Source organism: Cnephaeus nilssonii (assembly GCF_951640355.1).
Source record: "Cnephaeus nilssonii genome assembly, chromosome: 8".
Lineage (NCBI taxonomy): Eukaryota > Metazoa > Chordata > Mammalia > Chiroptera > Vespertilionidae > Cnephaeus > Cnephaeus nilssonii.
In genome coordinates this window covers 29,337,728-29,359,919 of record NC_137079.1, presented here as the reverse complement: position 1 = coordinate 29,359,919, position 22,192 = coordinate 29,337,728, and the positions used below count along the sequence as shown (strand labels likewise).

The 22,192-nt window shown below is 46.5% G+C and overlaps 1 protein-coding gene across 2 annotated transcripts in view; it reads left to right on the top strand.

Moving 5' to 3' along the window:
- MCF2L (MCF.2 cell line derived transforming sequence like) overlaps positions 1-22,192 on the top strand; it is a 179,740-nt gene that overhangs the window by 1,367 nt on the left and 156,181 nt on the right. For both annotated transcript variants that reach the window (XM_079779558.1, XM_079779555.1), the window contains exon 2: positions 6,414-6,580. In XM_079779558.1, coding sequence (XP_079635684.1) covers positions 6,418-6,580 — 163 coding nt within the window. In that variant the 5' untranslated portion in view covers positions 6,414-6,417. The remainder of the gene's footprint in view (positions 1-6,413; positions 6,581-22,192) is intronic.

Below are 22,192 nucleotides of genomic sequence, written 5' to 3'. Positions count from 1 at the left end.
ACCCATAGGAAAAGAGGGTTTTAGGCTCTATTTTAGGATCCCCTTCGATTTTCAGCTGCTCAGACTTGGGGCCCTGCAGCACCCTCCCAAGTCCTGCCTTCATAGTCTGGGCAGGAGGGACCTGCAGGGGCAGAGATGGCAAACCTGGGTGCAGTGCTGGTCAGGAACACCAGTGCCTCTGTGAACCTCAGTTTTGTTCTATGTGAAATGGGGGTGACGCCTCCCCTGGCTGCCTCACAGAACTGTGAAAGCAAGTGATGGGTGTGAAAGGCTGCTGTAGGGAACTGTACCACAGGGCTTGCAGCGGAGAGGGTGGGCTTGGGGCCTTGGAGGCTTAGTTACAACTCTCTTTGCGTTACAAACTCCCAATTTCTGGAGCGAGTCTTTTTTTTAAGAGTGGTAGAGGCAAGGTTTTCATACAAGAGACCTGCAAGAACGGTGAGGAGGGGGACAGTAATCTACCTTACACAGGTGCTGGGTCTCAGGGCGCCGTGCAGGGAAAACATCTCTGCGCGAACCCCCCCTCCCCACCCCCCGCCCTTCACCGCCGGGCTTTATTGCATTCATGTCATAACCAAGTGGGCCAAGATCAGCTTTCTAGTCGGCATGCTCCCTTTCGGAGGTTGGAGACTTTCAATAAGATCTGGACATTTACCCGGGAAAGGCAGCATCTTGGTGACTCGCAGGGAAATTACAGTCAGTTCAAAAGGAGAGGTCTCTGCCACTAGGTTATTTAGTGAACTTTTGTACCAGGGGGGAGAGCCTGAAATTGAAGCAGAGGAGACTGTAGTATCCTCAAGAATGTTTCTGATTGAAAGCATCTGGCCCCCACTTTAGTTGATGTGGTACGATTGTAAGAGGCTCCTGGCGAAGTAGGAGTTAGAAGCGTGATAGTAACAATCATGTGAGAAATGTAATGTTCTGTGTAAAGCTTTTTCCTCTTAAGTTCACTCCATTTCACCCTTTGTGTCAGCTCCCGAGAACAGGGAGACCCTGGGCTGAGCCCGGAGGACACGCAGGTTCGTTTTCATGGTGATCTTCAGGGGAGAGAGGCCTACAGCTCCATGCGGTCTCATAGGCTGCTGGTTAGAATGCGGGCCCTGGGCCCCCACGCCCTCCGAACCTGGCCCAGGTGGGCCTGGAGCCCCATCTGAAGCAGGCCTGGCGATGGCAGTGACTTTTCTCCCTGGAAGAGGCCCGTAGAGGATGGGGTGGGGGTGTCTTCACCAAGACACCTGCAGCAAGAACTGCTTTGGGCTGAGCGCCTGCGTTACAGAGGAGGCTGTGGGGAACTGGGCGGAGTTTGGCTGTGCAGTTGTTGAGGGTGGCTGGAAGAGGCCCACGCAGCACCCCCTCGAGGACAGCACCCCCTCGAGGAGAGCACCATCTGGAGGACAGTGCCCCTTGAGGACCGCCCTGGTGCCTGCAGTGTCCTCATGGGCTTTGAGCTGGCATAGCCTGTCCGTAGCCTTTCCCCCTTGGGACAGCCACATAACCATGCTGCCTCCTGGCTTCCTCCACTAAAACTTTCAGAACTGCAGCCCATGACAGGATGCCAGACACTCTATGGTTACCCTGAAGCTCTTGGACATCTGGAGGGCTGGACAGCTTGACGTTGTGGTCAGGGGCCTATCCTGAGTGTGACTCATCAAACATCATGGCAGCCCTAGTCAGCTCCAGGATCCACAGGAAACCCAAGCCCTCCCCAGAACCTCCCAGTAGCTCTTTGGAGCCCAAACGACCAGTCCCTACCAGCTGGAGGGGGCACGGAGCGACCAAGTGTCCATCTGAAGAGGCTGTACCTGGCAGGCAGCCGTTGGGATTGGCAGGTGAAGTGTTTGCTGGCCGTAACTCACAGTTGGGGGCCATTCGGCCCAATCTCTTGAGAAAGTGAAGAGTATTATTCAAATTACAGTGGAACCTCATTTCCCAAACTTAATTTGTTCCGGAAGGCTGTTGGAACACAGAGTCATTTATTCTCATTAGAAATAATGTAAATTGAATTAATCTGTCCCAGAACCCCAAGTGATTCCCTGTTGTAACCTTTCTTATATACAGTGTATGTCTCTTGTACTATTTAATCTATAAACACTTTAAAAACAAAAAGACATGAAATATAAATGAAAATTTAACAAAAAAAGGAAATGTACAATAAAAAAATGAAAATTTTACAATAATTATAAGCAGCCACTAAAGCAAAACCACACACGAACATATTCATAGCACAGTATCCCGGGATTTTAACAGTGGCAAATGGACTCATAGTCTCTCCTTGTTTGCCACCCGAGAGATGCATGACGCATCCTACAGGTATCAGCATGAAAGGGCTGTCAGGTTGAGAAGCGAGTTGTTCGAGATGGGAGACGTTTGAGAAACGAGGTTCCACTTTACTAAATTGAAACAAAGATAAAACTCTGAACAAATTTAATCAGAAAGTGGTGATGTGGATGCCAATGAGAGTACCAGCTGGCAAGCATTGAACATCTTCGCAGTGTCTCCCTTCTCCCTTGTCCACTTCTTATTCAGAATGAAGCTTAGAGAAAGAATGCAGGGCTGGACTGACGCCTGCGGGAAAGGCCCTGCTCTAGTCCACACCAAAGGGGCGGGCAAGGTAGAACCTGAGTGAGGGGGTGAAGAGAGAGGGGTGGGGGTGAAGATGGAGATGGATGGAGGAGATGGAGCAGTGGGGAGGAGGAGATGACAGGTAAGGGGGTGCAGGGAAAGCAGCTGGACCCATCACATCTGGACACTGGCCTCCCCCCTCACCTTCAGCTCTTCCTTTTTTTGTGAATGGTAAGACTACATTTTTAATATGGGCGACTCATAACTGAGAATGCATTTGTTATGAGTGCCATCAATGCAGCCGGTTGGGATATTTCTATTTGAAATGCATTTTTCTCGTGTTCCTGCTTTAATTAAGAAGCAGCTGGAGCAGGCAGAGTCCGATTTTCACACGGATGCAATTGCTCCCTGTTGGCGCGAGTATGGGCCCTGGTGGAACGGCCCCCAGTTCTCCCTTCATCAAACTCTCCCGAGGGCCCTGTGCCTGCCCCGTGAGCATGAGCGCCGCTGAGCCGGGATGTCGGCCTGTTTGTTCGCATGGGACTGTGGGCCATGTACAGACCGCCTCTCCCAGGACCCGAGCTCCTTGAGGGTGGGGGCTGCCCTGATGACTGTGCCCTGAGCACCCAGGTGGTCCACACACGGATGTTGGAACGCCGGCGGGGCAGATAGAAGAGCCAATGAAGCTAGTTGACTTGGATCTCCCACTGTGCTTGGCCAAGTCCCGGCTATCCAGTGACCGAGTTCTCACCTGTGTGCTGTGTGGGAAACACCTAGGCTCTAGCGAGAGACAAAGACCAGCCCTGGGCCCACTGTCATTTCACCTCAGTCCTAGCTGCTTAGCATGGCTGTTTTTCAGTCGGAAACAACACCCAAAGGGCATCGCCATGGTTTGCTGCTCTGTGGTTATGCCAGTCTTGACGTTGTTAAAGTGAACAGATATTAATGACAGGCGAGGTTGGTCTGACATCTGGACGTGTGCTCTGTGCTCCCAGGGTTATAGGAAAACCCACTGTGCCTGTGTCTGCCTGTGAGTTTCAGGGTTGTTTTGGGCATGACATTCTTGACTCTTGGGAATACTGTTGTCCAAAACAGCTGAACAATAAAAATCCTAGCGGGAGGCGGGAGCCTTGGGCAGGAGCCCCACCCTCCCCCGGCCCCGGGCACCAGCTGTCCTCAGCAAAACCCAGTAGTCTCAGGTGCCCAGGCTGGCCTGCCAGGGAGGGGAGGCCGCCCTGGACCTTGGCCTGTCCCAGCGGGGGATGGCCTCCCCAGCAAGTCAGGTGAAGGGCGCGTTTGTTCTGTTTTTCAGAACAAACTAAATTAAAACCAAACCTTGGATCTTCTCAATCCTATCTGGAGACCGAGTGAACACTGATACTTGTACAATCTTGCCGAAGAGAGGACAGAAGCCGCCGGAACCTTTCTTGGGTTGCTGGAAGGGCTCAGATTATGGACAGCTCTCTCGGGACCTGGGGGAGATCCCGGCCCGTGGGCACAGAAGAGCCTTTTCTTGGTCCTTCGGCAGGTTTAAGATCCCCATCAGCCTGCTGGGGTTTGAAACGCTCCCAATAGAATCTAGAAGAAAAGAGGACAAATCAGTATTTTCTGTTGTTGTTATTGTTTTAAATCAGAGAACTCTTCCTCTTTTTTAAAAAAAATGTATTTTTATTGATTTCAGAGAGGAAGAAAGAGGGAGAAAGAGCTAGAAACATCAATGATGAGAGAGAATCATTAATTGGCTGCTTCCTGCACGCCCCTTCTGGGGATCAAGCCTGCCACCCGGGTGTGTGCCCTTGACCAGAATCGAACCCAGGGCCCTTCAGTCCACAGGCCAACACTATCCACTGAGCCAAACCAGCTAGGGCCTCTTCCTCGTTTTTCATGTCAAAACTAGATTTAAGCAATGGGAAGTCTTTAGGCCCAGGTTTGGCTGTGCTGGACAGTCCGTGCCCTTCCTGGAGCACCCGGTATGGTGGTCTGATCTTCTCTGAAAGATGAAGCAAGGATCAAGGACAAGTGACAAATGACGAGGCGCGAGGTCCTGCCAGAGGAGAGTGGGTGTGGCATATGGCTCATCTCTCATTTTCACGGTGAAGGTTCCTGGTGGTGGTGTTGTGCAAAGAAGTTTGAGGAATAAGGTTATATGAATCTGGAAGACATTCCTGGACAAGGGTCATGAACGATGCTTATGGGTAACAAACAAGCATTAATAAAAACAAAGGGAAGGGCGAATCTTATAGGACCGGCAGTGAAGCCCTGGGAACTGTTTTGGCAGGAAGAGGAGGGGGTGGGAGAAATGTGACATCTCCTTGTTAGGGACAGGTGTGGAATTGGTGACACCCCAAAGTGCTTGGGATCTGAACTGTGTGCGCGCCCCCCCTCCCCCGCCCCCTCGCCCTCGCCCCGGGTCTTGTGGTGGCTCCTTACTCTCTGGAACGATCACTGAGACTCTGCCGCAGTTGTCACATAGGCGGCATATTGGAACCCCTCCCCCCCACTCCAGGGCCGGCCGGCATTGGGGGAGCTTATGAGGCTTCCTATCTGTCCAGAGGGTGGCCAGACCTGTGAGCCTCGCTGAGCACGAGCGGCCATCCTGTGGCCGGGGATCAGGGGGAACCCTGATGGACGGAGTGTCCAGGACCTGTCCGGGACAGCAGGGAGCTCTCCGCTGACTGATGCAGAACCATGGCCATGGGCAGGCCACAGTCTCTAATCTCCCAGCGTTCTCCTGAAGGGGCAGTGAGGGTTTCCCTGGGGGGTCCTTGCGGCAGGGACCAAAGTAAACCTGAAATGGATAATGCAGAATGTAAAGCAGTAAAATGGAAAGGTGAGATTGTGGAGCCGCACGTCAAATTTATTCAAGTCCAATTATTTACGCCTTTATTCTTAAAGAGGGGACCCTGCCAGTATGAAGCCAGCGGGAGGAAATGGTAATGAACCATAAATATTCCAAAACACTAAGTCTGAAGAAGTGTAGTTAGTAATTACCTAATAAAGGTGAATTGTTTGCCCAGCAAAGGATTTCAGATGGCTTCTGTTTGAGATATAGTTACTAGTTGTCCCTTTAAATTCAAGATTGCTCCTAAAACAACCTGATTTATGTTTCTCTGCCAAATTTTCACCGGAGGAATAAGATTTTACTGTTTGTTCTGGAACTCTGAGGACATTCTTTACTTAGAGGATTTAAAATGTTCTTAAGTAATCTGAATAAGCCTTCGGCATGGTTTTGAAAGTTTGCCAGTTCAGTGAAATAGACTGTGACATTGAAACCAGGAGAACCAGGGGTTTTTATATCCTTGAAACAAGAGCCTAAATGTCAAGGGGGGGAAAAAAATCTAGGTTTTGCTTTCTCTTAAACAGCAGAAGTAAATTTTTGTTTATGCAACCCTTTGTTTCACTTCAATATTATAAAAGAAGGTTGTTTGGTTAACTGAACATTGATAGATATTCACTGGAGAAGAATGAATTTAATTTTTTAGAAGTATGTTTTTATTGATTTTAGAGAGAGAGGAAGGGAAAGGGGGAGAGAGAGAGAGAGAGAGAGAGAGAGAGAGAGAGAGAGAGAGAGAAACATCAATATGAGAGAGAAACATTGGTGGGCTGCCTCCTGCTCACCCCCTACTGGGAATTGAACCAGTGACTTATTGGTGCATGGGTCAGCACTCAACCGCTGAGCCAGACTGGCCAGGGCAAGAATGAATTTAATTTTAAGCATACTATATCCATTTCAGAATAAACTCTGCTAAAGGCTGTATCTAGTTATTTGGGCTTTGTTCAAAGAAATAACTCGGATGTGTATTGGCAGCATGACCTTGTTTTCCTTTTAAAATTTGTTTCCCACCCCACAGACCGATGTTTGACTGTTGGAGATTTATCCTGTGCAAGAAAACGGGAAGCAAGGATTGCTCTTCCCCGCGAGGATCCAATGAGGCCCAAACGGAAGAAAGTGACCATCAGATCGATGTATCTGACGTCATCAGGCTTGTTCAAGATCAACTAGAAGGGACAGCTACAGGTAGAGGCCCGTTTTAAACTTTATTTTAATCCGGAAGCTCTTGCTACTAATTGGACCCAAAAGCCTTGCTCTTAGCTATTCTGGTCTTTGTAGGAGGCTGATGGGTTTTAGATCTGGAGAACAGTTGACACAGGGCTTCACTGGTCATATGCTGGGGCGGGCAAACTGACACCTCGGTGAGGACATCTCAAGATGATTGTTCATTTGCCTTTCTGGTGCTCATTTCAGTTAACATTTTTAAACGAGGTTGGCTCCGGTGAGAGATCATGAGAAATGTCTCTTTAGGTTTTAAACAAAACACTGTGCACCTGAAGGGAACTATTCCCAGCCTTGGCTTCACTTTTCAAAAACACAAGAGCTTTTGTCTAAATTTGTAGTGCTGTCGTATTGAGAGGGTGCGGAAGCTCTTGCCAGTCACCAAATCAGTGCAAAGACAGAATGAGTAGCACACACCGTGGGGAGAGGACCCACTCCTCAAAGCTCAGTCTGACCCCTTCATCCTCGCCTGGGGATGCTTTTCTCCTGGTTTCTGACTAACCTGAGAGCTCGCATGCATTCCTTAATGGAAGGACGTGCTGGCTCCCCGTTTTCAGTGTTGCCTGAATTTAATTATGTGTTGCTATTTCTCCCCAAACTAACTCCACAAGTACCATTTTCACTAGACAAGGCAACACTCTCACCGACTACCGAAGGGGAAGGTGTGAATCTGAGCCAGCAGCTAGAGGCTCATCTGGGCACTTCAAAAAAAAAAATATATTTTTATTGATTTCAGAAAAGAAGGAAGAGAGAGAGAGAGATAGAAACATCAATGATGAGAGAGAATCATTGATCGGCTGCCTCCAGCATGCCCCCCTACTGGGGATCGCGCCCTGATCAGGAATCGAACCGTGACCTCCTGGTTCATAGGTCATCGCTCAACCACTGAGTCACGCTGATAACACTTCCTGTGCTCTAAATCCGGAGCTTTCTCAGCCTTGCCCTAGGCTGGCATTCGCCATAATCAGCCCACACTGTTGGACTTGTTGGGCACAGCTAAGACTGTGCTGCTGTCCCCTGGCCACCCGCTCAGGGCTGTGGGGGTTTCCACCCTGTTACAGGTGTGCATGGCTAAGGGTCACAGCTGTGCCATCTCTGGATGTCTGGCATTCTCATGTGGGCTCCTGTGGGGTAACTTGTAAATGGCCCCGGACCCAGCGGTCCTGAGCCACAATTCTGCTGACGGACCCTTGCACTTGTAAACATGGTTGGCTGTTTGAACTTGGCTGGCTGGGAGGTTGAATTCCAGTGTGGTCGCCCCACCAGCATCTGTGCTTAGTTTTGCAGGTTTAAAACTTGATTTTTGTCACTTCCCTGGTCAGTGATGGTTCGCAGACGAGAGGCTGAAACCTAAAACTTTGTTTGTCTTCCTGTGATGGGAGCGCCTCATCTTTCCGACAAGCTTTCTTATTTGCTGCCCAGGTGCAGTTGCGGTTCTTGGGTATGTACCCACGTGAGGAATAAAGTGGGTAGTGAGATGGTCACTTCTCGGGAGAGCGAAGGGAGGAGAGGGCCGCTGGGAGGATGCTGCCCCAAGCCTGCGGCTTCTGCTCTGTGAAAAGGACTTAGAAAGGAGGCACGCTTCCCCCGCGGCGAGAGGACGACTTAGAGGGTCCAGATCCCACTTATCATTAGCTTTTATGGCTGGAAGGTGAGCTAGTCTTTCAGTGCTCAGCATGGCTGCACATTAGCTGCCCGTAACCACTCGGAGCCCGGCAGTGGCCGGCTTCCCAGGCCTCAGTGACCCTGCTGTGTATCGGGTTTGAGGGCTGGGGTGGGGTTGACCTGGGTGGAAATGGAGACCCTCTATCAGCAACCTGCCTGCCTGAATCGTTTCCTAGTGTAACTGAGTCTCCCTAGCTGAGCAGCACGGGGTGCCTGTGTGGTGATGAGCAACACGACTCAGAGCAGAACGCCAGGTTCACATTCCAGTGTGTCACTCTGTCCCTCGCCAGCCCCACGAGCGTGAGCGAGGGGTGGAACCTCCTCTCCATCATGTGGGCAGGGGCGGCACCGTGCCAGGGGGCTGCTGTCAGGGTCCTGTGAGTGCAAGGTGTGCCCGACAGTGGTGGTCAGAGCCGTGTCCCAGAACGTGTCTCTGCTCCGAGTAACATCGCCGTCCTGTGATTTCTTCTTTCTCCTCTAACCTGCAGAATCCTCATAGAGCTACACACACGTGCTCGTATGCACACATGGGCTTGTGTGCACACACATGGGCACGTATACACCGTACCTTTTAGCAAGGGGAGCTTTAAAGCTTGACTGGCTCTCCAGATTTCTAGCTCTCTGGATTCCATACGGTGCTTTCGTACGTAGACGCCAGATCTGTGTGAGCAACCACTGCCGTTCTTGCCTTAGCGGGAGTGAATGATAGAGTCGGCTCCAGTCTGCCTCTGCCCCACACACGCCCGCAGCGCCCCTGGAACAGGGTAGGTGACCCGATGTCCGTGGTACCCACAGTCCCGTGCAGCAGAGTTTTGGCTTGCCTTCCTGTTCCCCCAGTTGGAGATGTCTCACCAAACAAGCTACGAGTCAGGCAAGGGAGCATTTGTCTGGGAACATTTTGTTCATCGTAAGACTTGCGTGTGAGAGATCCAGAAGATGTACTTATCAGGATGAGCAGTTTCCTTGCCCAGCAGAGGTGAAGGGGCAGAACCAGTGCCAGTGGCTGGGACGGCCTGTCAGGTGGCACAGGTGAGCGCTCCTGTTTTTAGAATGCCATTGTCATGCATGTTTACTCTTTTAAAAGTTTTGTGCATTCTAATTGGTGAATGATGCCAACCTTCCCGCCACAACAATTTCTTGAGTGTCTTAAACAAGTACTGGGCACAGGTTTGTGTGTGTGTGTTGGGGGGGGGGGGGCCGGAACGACACCACAATTTAAAATGCAGTCCCTGACTTGGACTTAAAGTAAATAAAGACCATCTGAAATATTAAGTTGAATCATGAGGTTGCCTCTGTGCAAGGCAAAAACCTTTGAATATTGGTAACTTCAGGTGGCTAAACAAAATGCCTTCATGCATGTGTGATGTGAGATTGTACAGAATTCTGGGCAGGGCCGGGAGGTGTGGGCGTGTCCACCTGGAGAAAGCGGGGGGAGGGGCCGGAGGTCGGAAAGAGCTGCAGGAAGAGGGGGACTTGAAAACTATGAGGCGACAGCGGTCACATTATGGGAGAGCCTCACAGGGGGGGTTTGCGGAAGCAGCTTGGACTGAAAATGTATTTTGGGAAAGGCGAAAATGACCACAGGAAGCTGATGCTTGGAAGGAAATTGGCTCTTTGATGATCTCCAGTGTTTCTGGCGTGGACTGTAATCACCGCTTAATGAAGAATGAACGAATCGCAATGATTGTGGCCTTTTCAGGGGGCCAAGCTGTGCACAGTACAATAGACGCTGCGGTTTCCTGGTGCCTTGTCTTCCAAAGCTCACGTCATTTTCCCGAGAGAGTCATGGTTTTCTCCTTGTGTGCCGTCTAATATTGCAAAGCCGTCCTGGGAAGTGCCCACTAAGGGCCTGGTTGGTCTTATCTTTGCGGTTTTGTGAGTCCCAAGCGGGGCCTTCTCAAAAGGCGAACGTGTTCTTTGTGGAAACGGAGCTTTCAGTGTTGCTATAAATAATTAACTTCTTTTTAACTTTCCCTGATCCCTTCGTCTTCTTCGCTTGGACTTTTTATATTATTCAGGAAGCTAGCAGGAGTTCTGATTCTTTAGAATACGTGTTCACTGCACATGCGTTTACAAATGACTGCAGTGTTACTAGTTGGTGCTAGAAGCATGAATACTTCTCCTAATAGGTCTTAAAGGGCCAGGGTGAGGTGTGGTGGTGGCCAGAGGGAGAGCACAGGGGCTGCGACCCTCCAGGTCGCAGGTAAGAAGGGCTTGGAGTGGATCAGTCTCCCAAAAACCTCTGCATGGCCTTTGGAGATTCTGGGGAGTCCTCTGGTCTCCAAGATCTCCGAGATGGACTCTTCTAAGTGGAACTGACTTGGCGCTTTTCATCATTGATTTGAATGGATGCCACGTATTACCTAGAACTGGGAATAATGACTCTGAGCTGGTGGAGGAACGTTCCTCACACGACCTGAAGGTGCCTGGAAAGCAGATCCGCTACGAGAGCCCCAAATCTTCTCATCCCCCATCCCTGGCAGCCAGCACCACTTCTTCGGCACGCCCAGGAGGGGCAGTGGTATTGTGAGTGTTTTATCAGAAAGGCAGTGGGTTTTCTATCTAACTGTGTGCTTTATAATATGTGCTGTATGATTAAGGTCAGCAAGGCGCCAAAGACTCCTCCAGAGAAAGTGCATTTGTCAATATGAATCAGTGGAGAACATGCTGTGTCAGCAAGACACCAAACTTTGTATGCACCTCCACCTTCTCCCAGCTGTGCTGAGGGGGTCACCTGGGGACATGGTCTTTGCTTTGTTTGAACCATTCCCATTGCAAAGATACCCTTCTTCCCTCTTGCCTTGTTCACTTCCTGTTAAAACCCTGCCTATTTATCCAAGATCCACAAAAATATCACCTGTTCCTGGAGCAGTCCTCCTGTGATTGCTGTTCACAGTCTCTGCCCTGGGGGTATACCTGGGCTCCAGCAGGGTTCTTACTGTTTTCCTCTCTGGCCATCTGGGTTCCTGTGTCTCTAGAGCCACTGAGCAGTGTGAGGACTCGGACTATCTCTTTCCCTGGGGTCCACAGCAGTGGCCCTTGCCCAACGTGGGTTAGGGCGGACTGAAGCCTTGACCCCCTCGGCCTCCTGTGGAGGTCTGAGACAGTCCTGGCCACTCACTGTGTCCTGTACAGATGTTTCATCTTTCATGTACACACCATGGAAATATTTGGGAGACACTACACTAGCACGTAGGATAGGCAGTGGATGGATTGGCCAAACTGAGCGGCAAGTAGTGCTAGATTGTTGGAAGTGATTCTGTTAGAGAAGGATCTGAGGGAAATGGAGAAAAGGAAGAGATTTTACTACCTGAACATTAAAACTATATGTTAGAGCCTGGCCGGTGTGGCTCAGTGGTTGAGTGCTGGCTCATGAACCAGGAGGTGACAGTTGATTCCTGGTCAGGGCACATGCCCAGGTTGCGGGCTTGATCCTCAGTAGGGGGCATGTAGAAAGGCAGCCAATTGATGTTTCTCTCTCATCTATGTTTCTTTCTATACCTTTCCCTTTCTCTCTCTAAAATCAATAAAAATGTATATTTAAAAAAACAAACAAAAAACTGTACGTTAGCAATCTCAATGAAGAAGATTAACCACCAGTGAAAAACTAGAAAAAAAAAAGGCCACATGACAAAAGATATGGCCTTCATATATGCAAATCTCTTACACAGCAGAATCAACAGGATGAATGCCTTAGCAGAAAGCTCACTCTGAGGCCTGCAGAGATGACACACCACCATAAAGACAGGAAACACTGCACTATAAATAAAGAGAAATGCAAATTTAACAAGGAGCGCTCCTTTTCTCCATTTTTATGGACAAAAGTTAAAAGCCACTGCTGGTAAGAATGTCAATCCTTGTAGCTATACTGGAAAAGAAGTTGATGGTATGGATAAAAACTTCAAATATTGTGTTTTCAATCAGCAATTTCCACTTGTAGAAATTTAAACTAAGGAATTAATTTTTAAAACTGTTACAAAGATTCATGAACAAAGATGTTTATCATGGTCATTATTTATGGTGATGAATATTTAGGGAAAAGCAAAATCACAGTATTAGGGGTTTGGTGAAATTATTTAGCAGTTAGAATGATCATTCTCCCATGTTTTATGTTCTAAGAAGTGAATCAGCCAATTATAAAACCATGCACTATGATAGCAATTTTGTAAATACAAGGTATGTATCATTTTGAGAAAAGATAAAAAACTAGAGGCCTAGTGCATGAAATTTGTGCACAGGAGAGGGGGTATCCCTCAGTCTGGTCTGCACCCTCTCCAATCTGGGACCCCTTGGGGGATGTCCAACTGCCAGTTTAGGCCTGATCAGGCCTAAACCGGCAGTCGGACATCCCTCTCTCAATCCGGGACCGCTGGCTCCTAACCGCTCACCTGCCTGCCTACCTGATCACATCTAACCGCCTCTACCTGCCGGCCTGATAGCCCCCTAACTGCTCCCCTGCTGGCCTGATCACCCCCAACTGCCCTCCCCTGCCAGCCTGATCACCCCTAACCGCCTCTGCCTCGGCCCCTGCCACCGTGGCTTTGTCCAGAAGGATGTCTGGAAGACATCTGGTATAATTAGCATATTACTCTTTTATTAGTATAGATATGCACTGAGCCTTACTGGTTTGGCTCAGTGGATAGAGAATCAGCCTGTGGACTGAAGGGTCCCAGGTTGGATTCCGGCCAAGGGCACATGCCTGGGTTGTGGGCTCAATCCCTAGTAGGGGCATGTAAGAGGCAGCCAATGATTCTCTCTCATCATTGATGTTTCTATCTCTCTCCCTCTCCCTTCCTCTCTGAAATCAATAAAAAATATTTTTAAAAAATTTAAATATGCACCAAAATGTACACATTTATTATTACAATTTTCCTCTGTTTTTCTGCTTGGGAAACCTTATCTCTCTGAGAGTATACATTTCTGGAAGCAATATATGAGATTGTACCCTATAGGCTTGAGGACTGGTCTCCCATCCTGTGCTGACCCCTGTTCTGCACCCTCTTCACCCCACCTCCGCAGGCTGTTCATACAGGTGCTGATTCTTAGGAGCTGTCCCCATCCTCGCTGTCTCACTGGGACTGCACCCAACCGTGCTCATGCCAAAGGCCGGAGCTCACCCTGCAGTTCTGAAGGAAAAATGTCTCTGGAGAATTTTCCTGGAACTCTGTTGGTGGCCCTTGGGGAAAGGGCTAGATATGAATAAAGGAATAAAGGCAGCCCCAATGCTTCTTCCCAGTCACAAGGGGAAGGGCAGGCCTGGGGGAGCGGCTGGGCCTCCTGGGTAAAAGAGATCGTGTATCTGCTTCTTCTTAGTTGCCTTCAGCTCAAAACAATCTGTACACCAAAGTGGCATATGTTGGGGTGGTGTGTTCTGCTACCCTTCAACAGTCATTTCTACCACATCACCAAGAGCCATGTGGCCATGGAGGTAGTCATGCCACACAGCTGGTGACTCTCCTTGTAATTCAGAGGCTGAGATGAGCGTGTCCTTTGCTGTGTGGAGTGTCTAGACCAGTGGTTCTCAACCTTTCTAATGCCGCGACCCTTTGATATAGTTCCTCATGTTGTGATGACCCGCAACCATAAAATTATTTTCGTTGCTACTTCATAACTGTAATTTTGCTCTGTTATGAATTGTAATGTAAATATCTGTGTTTTCCGATGGTCTTAGGCGACCCTGCTAGCAGTTTTCAACCTGCTGCTGTAGAGCCTAAGACCATCGGAAAACACAGATATTTACATTACGATTCATAACAGTAGCAAAATTACAGTTATGAAGTAGCAACGAAAATAATTTTATGGTTGGGGGTCACCACAACATGAGGAACTGTATTAAAGGATCGCGGCATTAGAAAGGTTGAGAACTACTGGTCTAGACTGTGCTGTTGTACCTCAGAGCAGCACGTGCATGCATCTTTGTCCCTTTATCTCTTATAAATTGGTAGTTCATGAGAACCTGAACCAGCTCCTGGATCTTTGTTTATTTTTAAGATTATGTCATGGTGGCACCCTTCCAACCGAGAAGTATGTGACTGTTTGCTTGTCTGTCTTTTGGGGATGTTGGCAGCCATTGGCCTATTACATAGGTCTATTAATTCTCGAGAGTTGCAGATGTTCTCATTCAATCATTCCTTTTTCATTTATTTAAGTTCTAGAAGAGTCAGTATAAATGCTTGATTCTTTCCTTCTTATTTAACAGTTTCTAGAATAGTGTGTTTGTTCCTTAGCAACTTCCTAAGGGAATTGGTTAGGGTTTTAAAAAAATATTTTGGCCCTGGACAGAGTGGCTCAGTTGGTTGGGCATCATCCTGGCATCATTCTGTGCACCAGGAGGTTGACAGTTCACATGTCTCTCTCTCTCTCTCTCTCTCTCTCTCTCTCTCTCTCTCTCTCTCTCCTCTCTCTCTCCTTTCTCTCTCTCTCTTCCTCTCTCTCAAAGATCAGTAAACTTATTATTTAAAAATATATATATCATTTTGAACTCAATGATTTTAATATTTTATATTTTTAAAATCCATCACAGCTATTTTATTGGTCAAATTGTCCTTTTGAGGGCTTTGGAAACCTCTTCATGGCGGGCTTTTGACTCCACTCAGTGTGGTTCAGGAGACCTGGACCATCTCCGAACTCTGAGAAGTACACTTGAAACTAATATAATACTTATGCCAATTGTACTTTAATTAAAAAGAATAGTATACAAGCTAGGCACCCGGAATACCCATTGCACTGGGTTGGTCATTGCTTCTATGCCTTTTCAGTGGACAGGCCTGGGATATCTTATACGTTTTAACTTAAAATATATCTATGAGTTCATACTACAGAATACTATTCAGCAATAAAAGCTAACAGGCTGTTCATTCATGCAACAACCCAGATGGAACTCAGAAGCATTGTGCGTGAAAGAAGTCACACACAAGAGTCGCTACCACATGACTTCATGTACAGGAAGCTCTAGAAAAGGGAAAGCTAATCTTACAATGGCAGGAAGCACGTTAGGGTTTTGAGGGTCAAAGGCAGGTGTGGGGATTGACTGCAGAGGTGAGGAGGGGAATTTTTGGGTGATGCATATATTCTATTTCTGGAGTGACAGTGGGTGCACAAGTGTATACATTTGTCAAAACTCATCAATTGCACACTTAGGTGCAAGTTACACTTCACAGATGGTCTAGAAAAGAGAAACATCTATATGAATTAGTTCTGATACTTGGAATTCACTTTTAGGACCACTTAGATCTTGGATCTGTATCTTTCTGTTCCCATGACCCAAATCCCTTTTTCCAATGACAGCAATATAATTGCTCATTTGCTATTTCCTACATACATATCCAATAGTGTCAGAACAGCAATACTCACGGTCACAATAACCTTTTTCCCGAGGAAGGTGGAATTTAGACTTTTGGCCTGTAGGAACTTGGGAGATTTAGTCAGATTACTGTGTTTTGAAATCCTGTCTGTGTGGCGATGCCACCAACCCGGTGAATAAGTTCCTTTGTTTTATTTTTATTTTTTCAATGATTGCTTAAATCCCCACTTGGTTTTGTAACTGTATAGGATAACTGCATATTTCCAAAGCCAAGTAAGGTTCAGAGATGTCTAGGGTCTGTCCCTGGGTCTTCCTTCTTGTTTTAACCTTCCTCCATAAGTAATCTATGTTTTCTTTTTAGTTTTTGACGTATATCCTTCTATTGTGTGTTTTTTTTTTTAAATATAAGCATGTATATTTATAGCTCTCATTTTTGTATAAGTGGCTGATACTGTACATGTTTTCATTCACACACTTTCTTTTAAGCGGGTAACTTTTGTCTAGCAGGATTGTCTATCAGAGATATGGGGCCTCTGGGTCTCTAACTGCAGGAATGGAATTGCCTAGTGGCCACAGCCACTGTCACCTAAGGGCCCGTTTACCTAAGGGCACTGCCAACAATGACCGCCTCAGGTCTATCTGCAAGCCCAGGGGCAGATCCCCACCTCCTCAGCCCAGTGAGAGACTAGGCCAAAGGTGAGCACACTCACCTGGAGTTTCCCTGGGATCCTGTCTTTCTGGGTTAGCAGCACACTTTGCCTCTGGAAGTTGAGGCCTTCCCTGGGGCCCTGGAGAGTCTGGAAAAGCTGGTCCTGGAGTCTGTCCCTCCTGAGCTCTTAAAGGGCCTGTGGAGAGGTGGCTGTGGATCCCCTGGGAGAGGCGGCCTCCCTGCTATGGGGCCCTTAATGCTATAATTGTTGGTGACCCTAGGAGAAGGTGTGTGTGTGTGTGTGTGTGTGTGTGTGTGTGTGTGTGTGTGTGCGCGCGCGCGCGCGCATGTGTGCATGTAAAACCCAAAACAGAGCATAATGGCTCTAAGCAAAAAGCTTCTGAGAGATTCTCAGAGGTTTACAGCTTCTCAATTGCAGAGATCACCTGAGATTACCTTAACACTGACCTTTCTGGAATGTGGCTGGCTCCTTTGTTCCAGGGGACAAACATAATCTTTGTTCATTCAAGTGAGAATGGTTTCATAAGGCACTTTTGGAATCCTGGGTTTGGGAAGATGGGCTGCTAGCAACAGTGCATTGCAAGTGTATTGTAATTTTGTATTCAGTTTCATACACTGTGTAGGAATTTTATAACTTTTTTTGTTTTTTGTGTGTGTTTTTTAAATTTATCTTTATTGTTGAAAATATTACAGATGTCCCCCTTACCTCTCCCGCATTGACCCCTTCCACCCTGCTCCCGCTCCCCTCCCCTCCCCAGGCCTTCCCTGAACTATTGTCTGTCCATGGGCTATGCCTATAAGTTCATTGGTTAATCTCTTCCCCCCACCCCACTCCCACCCTTCCCTTCCTCTGAAATAGGTCAGTCTGTTGCATGCTTCAAGGCCTCTGCATCTTTTTTGCTCATCAGTTTATTTTGTTCATTAGGTTACACATATGAGTGAGATCATGTGATACTTGTCTTTCTCTGACTGGTTTATTTCGCTTAGCATATACTCTCCAGGTCCCAGATCTCCTCTTTTCTGAATTCTGCACATTATTTCTCAATTGCTCTACATATGAACATTGGATTATATCATTTTCTGGCTGCTGAAAGAGACCTTCAAGACTCCCCATTTAGTAGTTATACCAAGTCCAAACCTCAGTTTCATATTGATACTGAATCTTTCACCATTGCATCTCTTCTCCCTGGGAGCCAGACTGGGTTCTCTCTTCCTCCCTCCCCTACTTTCACTGTCATCTTTTCTGTGTTTTGCTTTGTAATAAGTAGTAAACATCTTTATGGTTCAAAGTCAAAATACTAATGGTCCCTGACTTACAACGGTTCGACTTATGGTATTTCAACTTTACGATGGTGTGAATGTGATACACACTCAGTAGAAACTGTACTTTGAATTTTGATCTTTTCCTGGGCTAGTAATATGTATGATTTCTCTTTGTGATGCTGGGCAGTGAGCCTCAGCTCCCATTCAACCCAATGATCATGAGGGAAACAACCAATACTCTAGTGTGTTGTGTTGCCAGCGTGTTTGGATATTGTGTTTCTGTGTCCCATCATGTCTACAAAAAGTCCATATGCTTGTGCCTCCTGCTTCTGGTGAGAAGAAGAGGAAGGCAATTATTCTTGAAATGAGACTCAAGATAATGGCTCAGATGTAGGCTAATTTGTAAGCATGTTTAAGGTAGGCTAGGCTAAGCTATGATGTTTGGTAGGTCAGGTGTATTAAATGTACTTTCAACTTATGATATTTTCAGCTTATGATGGGTTTATGAGGATACTAGAGGCCCAGTGCACGACATTCGTACACTGGGGGAGGGGGACCCCTCAGCCCGGCCTGCGCCCTCTCGCAGTCTGGGACCCCTGGGCAATGTCCGTGGGGAGCAGGCCTAAGCTGGCAGTTGGACATCCCCTGAGGGGTCCTTAGCGCTGCTGTGGAGGCAGGAGAGGCTCCCGCCACCACTGTGGTGCTCGCCAGCAGTGAGCCTGGCTTCTGGCCGAGCAGCGCTCCTCCTGTAGGAGTGCACTGACCACCAGGGGGCAGTTTCTGCATCGAGCATCCACCCTCTGGTGGTTACTGTGTGTCATAGCGTCCGGTGGTCCGCTGTTTAGTCGATTTGCATATTAGGGTTTTATTATATAGGATGACCCCCTCGTAAATGGAGGAGTGTCTGTAATATGAGAGGTACACCTTGAGAATTCTTGCTCTGATCCCGTCAACACGTGCCCATTCTTCACCCTGTAGGCAGTCACTTCCTCAGGATCCCATGTGCCTCCCGGGGTCTTTACACAAATACAAAGACACACTGATATATTCTTGGTTTCCTCCTGTTTTCTGCAAGAAGTAGCATACTGCAAATACTGATCTGTATCTTTTACCCCCATTTAATATATCTTGAAGATAATTCCATATCAGTAAAGAGGAAATGTCTTTAGTCTTTATTTAGTCACACAATAACCCTCTGTGTGGTTATACCATAGGTCAACAGCCATTGGTGGATGCTTGGGTTCTTTTCAATTTTTTGTTACTGCATACAGTGCTGCAGTTAATGACCTTTGTGTATGTATGTTTGTATATATTTCATGCATATGCTGGATTTCAGATTCTCAGAGGCTGTCAGGGGCAAATGCTTTTGGACAGTTTCGCTCAGGGTTACTATTGTGCCCCACCCCATGGTTTCCATTTTTCACCCACAAGGAGTCATGAATGACTCTCTGTAGAGATTCCCCATGGGAGCCAGTTTCTACTTTTTGTGTTTGTCAGTCTGAGAATTGCGAACAGCTATCTCAGCTGGAGCTTACTGCATTTGTCATACAGGTGAGATTGAGCATTTTCTCATTTGTTTAAGCTATTTAAGTCTCTTGTTTGCCTTTTTAAAATTAGCCTGTTAATCATTTAATGTTTTTAATTTATAATGGAGCTCCTTATAAATTAAGGGAGATTAACCCTTGAGATATGTGTTGAAAGTACTTTTTCTCAGATTATCATTTTCTTGACTTTCCTTTTTGCCATTTAAAAATGTAGTTGACTTCAATTAGATTTTGAGTCATAGTTTTAAAAGGCTTTCTTATTCCAGGGTTATAAAGGAATCACCCATTTTTTCCTAGTACTTTTATTTATACTTAAACCTTTGACCCATTTGGATGTATTTTGTTGTCTAGTGTCAAGTATGGATCCAACTTTGCTTTTCTAGTCTGGGGGTCCTAATGCCATTTTTAAAAATCCCTATCTTACCCTAGCTGGTTTCACTCAGTGGATAGAGCATTGGCCTTCAGACTTAAGGGTCCGGGTTCAATTCCGGTCAAGGGCACGTGCCCGGGTTGCGGGCTCTATCCCCAGTAGGGGGCGTGCTGGAGGCAGCCGATTAATGATTCTCTCTCATCATTGATGTTTCTATCTCTCTCTACCTTTCCCTTCCTCTCTGAAATCAATAAAAATATATTAAAAATAAAAAATAAAAATAAATAAAAATTCCTATCTTTATTCCACAGATTGGAGATACCACCATGAAAATGTTACATTTCCGTTTGCATTTGAGTCAATTTCTGGAGCTCCTGTTCTGTATCATTGGTCTATTTGCCTTTCATTCTCTGGTACCACACTAATTATTGAGGCTTTATGGCATGTTTTAATTCTGATCAGGCTAACGTGACTTTATTGCTCTTTGGTAGAGTTTTCCTGGCCATTCATGCTACCTTTTTATTTTTATATGAACCAAAGTTCATACCATCTAATTACATAATTGCACAAACAAATCTGCAAATAATTATCATTTTATTTCTTCTATGTGTTTCTTTATATTTCTGATTTCTTTCCCTTGTCTAACTGCATTGTCCAATATCTCCAGGACAATATTAAATAGTAGCAGAGAGACTTTCCAAAATAGCAACAGATTAAGTGGAAACTACATTGACACTCTCCCAGGACCAAAATGGAATTACAACTAAAATATAGAAAAACCATCCTGAGTAATCAACTGAAGACTAGCTGGAGAGAACACTTATAACCAAGGACATAAAGTGGGGAGCACATAGAGACTAGTAGGAAGTGCAGAGGCATGAGAGGGCTGGCCAGGCTCCCACAGATAGCAGCTGGCGTTCCGGAGGGATATTTCAGCTGTGGGGCATCCCCACTGACAGCGCTGGAGTCTAAACACCAAGCTGGGCTCCCCAGCCCAGTGCACCAGAATTGAAAAAGGTGCCCACATATCCTGGTTGTGGAAAGCAGTGGGGTTACTGTCTGCCAGGGAGAGACGGCTGGAAATGCAGGCACTTTCTTAAAGGGAAAACACACAAAATTTCGTGTGCAGCCACTCACCTTGGGCTCTGGTAGAGGGAAGGCAGAGTGGACTAGAGCTGTGTGAGGAGAATCCAGGGTTGGGGCTCTGGGTGAGAGCTGCCTGGTTTCCTGTGCTGAGTCATTCCCTCATACTGCAGAGGACATTTTTCTTAGGCAGACCTTTACTATCCAGGCAGCTTTTGCCTGCGGGGAAAGCAATTGTCCCATCCTGTTGGAAAACCTCTCTCCCCACCCTGTGGAGTTTATGCCCTGCTGTGATCTGCAGCCTGAGGCTCATTAAGAGACTGAAAATAACAATCAGCCTACAGGCAGAGGCAAATCCCTGGATGCTTTAAGTCTTTGCCTGATTGCTTCTGGACCCAGGCCTAGGAAAAGCAGACCTTGATGCACATCTTAGTCCTTTCTAAGGGCACCCAGCAGAGAGAGCCACAAGCTGTGGATTGCTGATATCCCCAAACAGGGTACTCAGTGCCAGTCACAAACAGCATCTGACCACCAGAGTCCCTCCAAAAAGACAGAGAGTTGTAGCAGACCTATCTAATCCACAGGACAAACCCTAACAGGCAGCCAAAACGGGGAGACAAAAAACAAATCCCAAATGAAAGAACAAGATAATTCTCCAGAATAAGAACTAAATGAAATGGAGATAAAAAATTTATCAGTTATAGAGTTCAGAGTAATGATTACAAGGATGCTGAACAGCATGAGAGAAGATATAGAAACTATGAAAAATGACCAATTGGAAATGAAGAATGACATAGCACTAATAAAGAACACATTGGAAGAAATAAACAGATTAGGAAAAGCTGAGGATTAGATAAGTGAATTAGAAGAGAGGGTAGAAAAAAAAAATCACTCAGAGAACCAAAAAGAGAAAACAATTAAAAAACAGGAGGACAACTTAAGGGAGTTATAGGACAACATGAAACTTAACAATATTTGCATCATAGGAGTACCAGAAGGTGAAGAAAGTGAGCAAGGGATAGAGAACCTGTTTGAAGAAATAATGGCAGAAAACTGCTCTCAGCTGGTGAAGGGAAAAGTCACACAAGTTCAGGAGGAACAGATAGTCCCAAGCAAGAAGAACCCAAAGAGGCCCATGTCCAGACAAATCATAATTAAAATGCCAAAAATTAAAGACAAAATCTTAAAGGCAACAAGATAAAAGCAATTTGTTACCTACAAAGGAATCCCCATAAGGCTGTCAGCTGATTTTTCATCAGAAACTCTACAGGCCAGAAGGGAATGGCATGAAGTATTCAAGGTAATGAAAAGCAAGTATCTGAAAACAAGATTACTATATCCAGCAAGGCAATGATTCAAAATAGATGGTGAAATAAAGAACTTCTCAGACAAAAACAAAAAAGGTAAACCATCATTGCAAGAAATTTTAAAGGGACTTCTGTAATAATAATAAGAGAGAGAGAGAAACATAGGCATAAAGAATTAAAATGGCAGTAAATAAGTACCTATCAATAATAACCTTAAATGTAAATGGATTAAATGCTCTGATCAAAAGACATAGTGTAGGGGAATGGTTAAGAAAACATGACCCAAATATATGCTATCTATAGGAGATCCACCTCAGAACAAAAGACTCACACAGGATGAGAGTGAAAAGATGGAAAAAATCTTTCCATGC